Source organism: Saccopteryx bilineata, chromosome 8, assembly GCF_036850765.1.
Source record: "Saccopteryx bilineata isolate mSacBil1 chromosome 8, mSacBil1_pri_phased_curated, whole genome shotgun sequence".
In the NCBI taxonomy this organism is placed as follows: Eukaryota; Metazoa; Chordata; class Mammalia; order Chiroptera; family Emballonuridae; genus Saccopteryx; species Saccopteryx bilineata.
In genome coordinates, this window is record NC_089497.1 from 68,501,780 (window position 1) to 68,509,927 (window position 8,148).

Consider the following 8,148-nt stretch of genomic DNA (forward strand, 5'->3'; position numbering starts at 1 on the left):
CCTCCCTAACCATTCTACCCATGTTGCTTTGCAAGATGATAATTTGTTGTAGAGAAGAAAGCCTCATATAATTTGGCAAACTGATAAAAGGGCCTAGTATAAAAAATATACAGAAAAATTGGAATATTATATTCCATTGATACAATATGAAAGTACTATATCAATGTTAAATTTGATAACTGCACTTAGAGTATCCTTGTTCTTAGGAAATACATACTGAACAATTAGGTGGTAAATGACCCATTATCAACTGGTTAAAAGAAAAGTAAATAACAATGTGTTTGTGCATGCATGTGCACGTGTGTGTGGAGACAGAGACAAAAAGAGAGGAGAAACAGCTGTGATGGTGCGTGTATTTTGTTAATGCCACATACGTATAATCCTAGCATCCAATCCCTGGATAGAGAGAGACAAGAAATGAAATGATGTGAGCAGCTCCTTCTTTCCTTCCTTCCTTCCTTCCTTCCTTCCTTCCTTCCTTCCTTCCTTCCTTCCTTCCTTCCTTCCTTCCTTCCTTCCTCCCTCCCTCCCTCCCTCCCTCCCCCCTCTCCTCCTCTTTCTTTCTCTTTCTTTCTTTCTTTCTTTCTTTCTTTCTCTTTCTTTCTTTCTTTCTTTCTTTCTTTCTTTCTTTCTCTTTCTTTCTTTCTTTCTCTTTCTTTCTTTCTTTCTTTCTTTCTTTCTTTCTTTCTTTCTTTCTTTCTTTCTTTCTTTCTTTCTTTCTAGTGAGAGAAAGGGACATAGAGAGATAGACTACTGCATGTGCCTCAGGGATCCACAGCTTGAATCAACCAAGCTATCTTCAGCACCCAGGACCGAAGCTCAAACCAATAGAGACACTGGCTGTAGGAGGGGAAGAGAGAGAGACGAGGGAGGGGAACAGAAGCAGATGGTTGTTTCTCCTGTGTGCACTAACTAGGGATTGAACCCAGGGCATCTGCTTGCTGGGCCAATGCTCTATCCACTGAGCAAACTGGTCAGAGCTCAGATAGTACTGTCCAAATTCCTTTTTCCTAATGATTTAAGGTACCTTAAAATATTTTTCTAAGAGGAGAGTCATTACATCTTAAAACTTTGGGACTTCTTAATACTTTCCCCCCTGATTACCAAAGGCATACATGTTCCTTGAAAAAAATTGGAAAGTAAGGTCCCGGCCAGTTGGCTCAGTGACAGAGTGTGGAAGTGCTGGGTTTGATTCCTGGTCAGGCACACAGGGGAAGTGACCATCTGCTTGCTTCTGCTTCTACACCCCTTCCTTCCCTCTCTCCTTCTCTTTCTCTCTCCCTCTCTCCTCCTCCCACAGCCATGGCTTGAATTGTTTGAGCAAGTTGGCCCTAGATGCTGAGGATGGCTCCATTGCCTTGCCTCAGGTGCTGAAATAGCTCAGTGGCCAAGCAACAGAGCAGTGGTCCCAGATGGGTAGAGCATCATCCTGTAGGGCAGGGGTCCCCAAACTACGGCCCATGGGCCACATGCAGCCCCCTGAGGCCATTTATCTGGCCCCCGCCGCACTTCTGGAAGGGCACCTCTTTCATTGGTGGTCAGTGAGAGGAGCATAGTTCCCATTGAAATATTGGTCAGTTTGTTGATTTAAATTTACTTGTTCTTTATTTTAAATATTGTATTTGTTCCCGTTTTGTTTTTTTACTTTAAAATAAGATATGTGCAGTGTGCATAGGAATTTGTTCATAGTTTTTTTTTATAGTTTGGCCCTCCAATGGTCTGAGGGACAGTGAACTGGCCCCCTGTGTAAAAAGTTTGGGGACCCCTGCTGTAGGGGATTTGCCAGGTGCCTCCCTGCCTCCCACCTCTCATTTAATAACAAAAATATTTTGGAAAGTAGAAAACATCACCCATAATGTCATTATTCAGCATAAACCACTGTTAATATTTTTGGTTATTTCTTTCTAATCTGCTATTACTGCTGCTAAGCCTAGTTGAAGGTATGTGTCAAATAAAATTTTACATCCTGCTTTCTTGTTATTGATGTTACTTTGCTTACTTACCATACGCCTTTTCTTATAACATTAGGAGATAATATTAACCTAAGGATATAATACAAGTTATTTTACTAGAAGGGGATATTTTATTATTTTATTGACAATGATATTTTGTCTTCTTTTCACAGGCCCCAGCTGTGTCGGTATGACCTTGTTCTGCTGGAAAACATTGAAACAGTCTTCCAACCCATTCTCTGCCCACAGTTAAAGATGTAACTTCTCAGGACACATGAGCATGAGTAACGTCAAGAAAGCTACAGCAGGCTTGCTTAAAGCTTCACCTTACCTTTTCCTCAAGGCCCAAAAAGTATAGAATAATCAGGATTTTTTCCAGTAGTGTCCTGTGAATGTCACATTGCAAAATGTCAAACGGCTTTGGATTATAGAACAGTCCTGGGCAGGGAGCTGGTAAGTAGGGCAAGTCAGAAATAGCCAGGCCCCGGGCAGCCCAGTGCCTTGTCTGGCTGCATCCTGGGGCCTCGTTCGTTCAGACCTGCAATTCTGCTGCCGATCGTTTGGCCCCTTCAGTCGGACAAGCATCTTAAAGGGAAAGACTGGCTGGAGACCTCAACCCTGGACTTGACTCCATGTTCCCTGTGCCAAATCCCTCTGGGTCCCCGTGTGTAGCAGGGAACGGAGACTGACCTACCTCACAGGGTTGTTGAGCGAGCCTGGGAGGCCAGTTTGGGAAGGGTTCTTTGAAATCTCATGGGTGCTACCTCTGTGAGTGGTTTGATAAATGTGAATATACTTTTATTTATTTTTATATGGCTTATCTAATATGCAATAAGAGAGCTATTCCTTACCAACACTAGCTTCTGTCTTGGGCTGTCTGCTCTGGGAAGTCAAGAAAGGCACACAGGCCTGGCTTCCCACCTGTTCTAAAGAGGAAAAAAATGTTTCTTTTCGTTTTTACTAATGTAATCCATGATCATTGAATAAAATCTAGAAAATGCCTAGCTGCAAAATAAATATATGCTATACACACTCACTTGTTAGAGGTAATTAATGGTAGCCTTCTAGAATAATGGGAAATAAGTTATGTTGCTAACATGTGACTTCAAAGCATAAACCGTTTTGCTCTGGGAGCCCTGGAAGCCTCCAGTCTGAGGAATTCCCACAACCATGTGTGATCCTGAATGTGGAATGACTACAGCAGCCAAGCCAAGAGGCCCAGAGGCCAGAACCAAGGGAGGACCATCGTGGGGCCAGATGGCCAGTGTGGGGACAGAGCCAAAGGGATAAGCGTCACGTTCCCACAGCTGTGACCACTGTGGGGAGCCCCCTGTGCTTCCTGAGCATGGCAGGCCCAGGGACTTCCTCACCCAAGGGGTTCTCCCTCCGCTGCTTTCTGTGAGTGCAGCCCTTATTTTAAAGAAATGACTCTCTCTTATAAATTATAGAATTCTGTAAATATGCTCCTGTGTGGCGCATTTTTATACATGTAATACAGAGTTTTTTCACTAAGTGAGGGATACCTACTGCAAAGGACCAAACTCTGAAAGAAATAAGTCTCAGCAACGGTCCTGCCCACATGGACGTTTTATCATCCTTCCTCCTCCTCCCCTTGCTCCCTCAGCCACTGTGGATGGAGAGATCAGTGTGCTGTAGGCCCTGGGTTTTTTTAGTGTTTTATTTGTTCTGCATTTTGATTAGCACAGTCACTTCTTTATCCTCCTTCCCTTGCCTGGCAGGCTGTGGGTCAGAACAATAGCAAGAAAGTGTCAGGAATAGCATTTCTATCATCTCTCAGCTCCTTGTGAGGAAGGAGGGGCAGGCCTCCTCTTCCCTGAGAAGGAAGAAACGAAAGGAATACAAGGGAAAGGAGCCAGCAGGGGTAACCGAGTCAGCCGGTGATAAATTAACTATATCCCATAGTTACAATACAAAGCACGAATAGCAGGATCTGTATGTAATGATGTATGTTATCTGGAAACCCCTTCCCCTTGCTGACTCCTCTGAAACCTTCCCTCCCCTCTCCTAGAGCCCTGGGAAAACTTAAAGAAATCACATGCCCATGGCGTAGATACTGCAAAGGTATATAACCTGTAAGAAAGTCAATTTCAGGGAGCCTGTGTTTTGGAGCTACAAACCCCATGTGCTTCGCTGGCTTTAATAAATCCTACTTCCATCATCTAGTTGTCTGAGTGTTTTTGTCCTCCTTTGATTTCTGCAATACTTGGGCCAGGGGGTCTCCCTTAGCTTCTTCTCTTGGCATCTTGGAGCTCGGTACCTTGTTTGCCGTGGACCAGCTGGATAGATGAATGAACGAATGGGTAAAAGAGTAAAGGAAGGAAGGAAGTTTGTTCACTGGAGTGGAGATGAATTTCAAAGAGTTTCATCTAACAGTGATAAGGAGGAATGAAGGCAGGGACAGGTGTGACCACTCTCTTCTCAGAACCTTTCTCCCAAGGCCCTAGGAACTTTGGACTCAGTCTCTTGTTATCCCTGCCTCTCCTCCCTTTTCTTTGTTTGTGTTTCTGTCCGAGTCCCAAATCCAAGATGCAGTCTACCGTTTTCCCGACCATCTTCACCAATTATCTTCTAGTTAGTGTGTGGATCTCAGCTCACTTGTCGCTTCAGAAGGAGTCGCTCCGATCTCATCTCCCATGGCACACTGGACTTCTCCTTTGAAGCACTTTTTTTTTTTTTTTTTTTTTTTTTTTACAGCGACAGAGAGAGTCAGATAGGAACAGACAGACAGGAACGGAGAAAGATGAGAAGCATCAATCATCAGTTTTTCGTTGGGACTCCTTAGTTGTTCATTGATTGCTTTCTCATATGTGCCTTGACCACGGGTCTTCAGCAGACCGAGTAACCCCTTGCTTGAGCCAGCGACCTTGGGTCCAAGCTGGTGAGCTTTCTTTTCTTTTTTTTTTTTTTTGGCTCAAGCCAGATGAGCCCGCGCTCAAGCTGGCGACCTCAGGGGTCTCAAACCTGGGTCCTTCCGCATCCCAGTCCGACGCTCTACTCACTGCGCCACCACCTGGTCAGGCGAAGCACTTTTTACAAGCTGTATTTTTGTATGTTTATTTGTGTGATTATTTGTTTAACACCTATTTTCTCTAATAGACTGCTCTACAAGGCAGGAGCTGTGTACGTAGTGTGGTGCCTGCACCCAGGAAATAGTTATGAACACTCTCTGTTACCTTGTGAGCCTTATGGAACCATGTTCAGTTTTAAGTAAAGACCTCCCTCCCCCAGCCATAGCTTATTTCCCTGGAGGCACCACCCTTCTCTTCCCATTGAGTTCCCTCCCAGGCACACTTGCTATTATCGTCTCCCTTATCTGTGGAGGCCCATAGCCCACTTCCCAGGCTCTCTAGAAAAGAGGTTAACTTTTTTCCCATTCCTCTTTGAACCTTCCACAGCTCCCAACACCATTCTTTAGCATGTTTACCTATCTGGAAGCCTGGGAGATTTTGCTCTCCTCCGTTTTAACGCCTTTGCTAATCCTCCAGAGCCCTTCAGCATTCCTGGATGGTTCCAAGCTGTGGTTCAAAGAGCTCTTTGCTTGTTTTTCCTCGATGCCTTTCCACCATCCTCTTTTCTGCCAACTTGCACGTGCTTTCATTACTGCTTTTATTACACCACGCTGTAATGTGTTTCCATGTCTGTACCCCTTCCGAGACTGTGAGTGTCTCAAGAGCAGCTTCTGCTTACTTGTCTTGGTCACCCTAGCACCTAGCGCCACATCCGGCACAAGGCGGATGCTCATTAAATGTCTGTTCAGCAGATGGAGTTGACTCAGTGTTAGGATCCGAAGGAGGGATACCAACACTTAAAATAAAAGAAAAAGATTTATATATATTTATTCATTTTAGAGAGAGAGGAAGAAAGAGAGAGAGAGAGAGAAGTGGGGCAGGAAGCATCAACTCCCACATGTTCCTTGACCAGGCAAGCCCAGGGTTTCAAATCAGCGACCTCAGTGTTCCAAGTTGACGCTTTACCCACTATGCCACCACAAGTCAGGCGACACCAACACACTTAACTGTCATTTCTAAAACTCTGAACTTAGAACTTCCCCCCTTTGGACTCCTGCTCCATGCTTTCAGATCTGCAAAACTCCATCTTGGCCAAGAAGATGTGGGGTGCCAGCAACAGAAATCCACTCATACTAACCCAAATTTTATCGGAGCAATTACTTATAGAAACTCAGGAGGAGCTGGACCATCAGACCTCAGCAAGGGCAGGGAAGGGGGCAGTCCCTAAAGTCTTCAGCAACAAGAGTCATGGGCCTTTATTAACCCTAGTGCTCTAACATAAATCTCTCTGACTCAGCTCGGCTCTCTCCACAGAGCAGCTAGACCACTGTGGTCCTTGGGACCATTGGGTCTTCAGGCACTCATTAGGTGAACTAAGTCCAAAGTTCAAGGAGAGGAACCAACCCTTGGACTCTGTTGGGGAGGATAGCCATCCTGTTCCGGTCAGTTATGGTTGGAGGGGGGGGCAAAATCATGTACTCATCAGAGCTGCTCCTTTCAATTGCTCTGTGCATAGCTGATTAAGCCAGAAAAAGAGGATGAATGGTTGAATGATATTGACAAAGAACCATGGTAAGTGCCCGGCTAATTCACTCTCACTGGAACCTCTTGCCTTTTCTTCCCTCTCACTTTCCTTAGCCATTGGCACCCCCCTGCTTCCCAGTCCTGCATGTGTCCCTGGTGGGGGGCGGGGTGCCGCTGTCCGTGGTCAGGCTGCCTCTGTGTGAACTGTAAACGAATGGTCTTCATGGAGGCTGGTGCAGCCTGCAGTTGGTGCAATGGCTGGTTAGAGTTGGCTCTGTTGGTGTTGGGTTGGGGGCCCAGAGAAATGGGGAGACTGAGATCAGAATGGAGGTGAGTTAGGAGTGGGGAACATAGTCCAGGGCTTCTTCCCCAAGCAGACAAGTTGGATAGGAGGAATCAGAACAGGGTTCTGAGGGGGAGAAGAAAGGGAATAAGTCCAGGGCAACAAGCAGAGGCTTGGGTAGTGAGCTTATGGGGAATTAGGTTTGCATTTCCCAAAACAGCTCTGTCAAAGGTTCTTTACCACTGCACGTTGGCTGAGTCCCACAACCTTCAGGTTTCCTTGCTGGATTTTTCCACAGGATCTGGCACTGAGCACTGGTTTGTTTTCTAACAATCTTTCTTGGGCTTTCAAGATACCTCCCATCTCCATCTACATTTCTCATCCAGCATCCTTGAATGAACCATCTGGTCCCACTATTTCCTAACCTGGCTTCTGATTTCAGTCTTCTCTCTCACAAAGGTACTGGAGGGTTACGGACTAGACTACGTTTGCTGGTATGTCACCTCTGTCAACTTAACTCTTCTAAGCTTCCATGTCCTGGACTGTAAAGCGGTGGCTGTTAACAGTTCCTGCCTCAATGAGGGTTGTTATATGGAATAAACAGATGATTGCATGTAAAATGCTTACTGTGAGGTCTTGAGCATATTAAGTACTTAATGAAAATTAGCTGCTGTTACTTCCCCTCCCCTCATTTTAACTCTTTCCTCTACACAGATGACATCCAAATCTGAATGTTCAGTCTGAGCTCTAAATTTTCACCTGCTTCGTGAGAGACAGTACAGGGCAGGGGAAAGTGTGTGGACTCAGGAGGGGCAGACGAGAGCTCGAGTCTCGTTTAGCCCTCATCGCTGTGGACTTTGCAGAGTGACTTCATCTGAACCCCTGCTGATCTACTCATCTGTAGTGGGATATTGATACTCGTTTCACTGGAGTAGAAAATGCTTCGCCATGTCTGCTTCCTCTGTGGCACTTACCATGCTCTGTAACTACATCTTTCTCCATGCCCTCCCTCAACCAAGGGAGGGTCAAGTCTTTAAGAGTAGGAGCTTTGCCCTGGCCGGTTGGCTCAGTGGTAGAGCGTTGGCCTGGTGTGCAGAAGTCCCGGGTTCGATTCCCAGCCAGAGCACACAGGAGAAGCGCCCATCTGCTTCTCCAACCCTCCCCCTCTCCTTCCTCTCTGTCTCTCTCTTCCCCTCCCGCAGCCAAGGCTCCATTGGAGCAAAGATGGCCCGGGTGCTGGGGATGGCTCCTTGGCCTCTGCCCCAGGTGCTAGAGTGGCTCTGGTCGCAACAGAGTGATGCCCAGGAGGGGCAGAGCATTGCCCCCTGGTGGGCAGAACGTCGCCCCCTGGTGGGCGTGC

General features: G+C 46.2%; 1 protein-coding gene across 1 annotated transcript in view; it reads left to right on the top strand.

Annotated features, from left to right (window-relative positions):
- The window catches only part of LIPH (lipase H), a 63,016-nt gene extending 60,032 nt beyond the window's left edge, over positions 1 to 2,984 (top strand). The window contains exon 10 of the mRNA XM_066241495.1: positions 2,126 to 2,984. Within this exon, the coding sequence (XP_066097592.1) occupies positions 2,126 to 2,213 (88 nt within the window). The 3' untranslated portion in view covers positions 2,214 to 2,984. The remainder of the gene's footprint in view (positions 1 to 2,125) is intronic.
- The last annotated feature ends 5,164 nt before the right edge of the window (positions 2,985 to 8,148 follow it).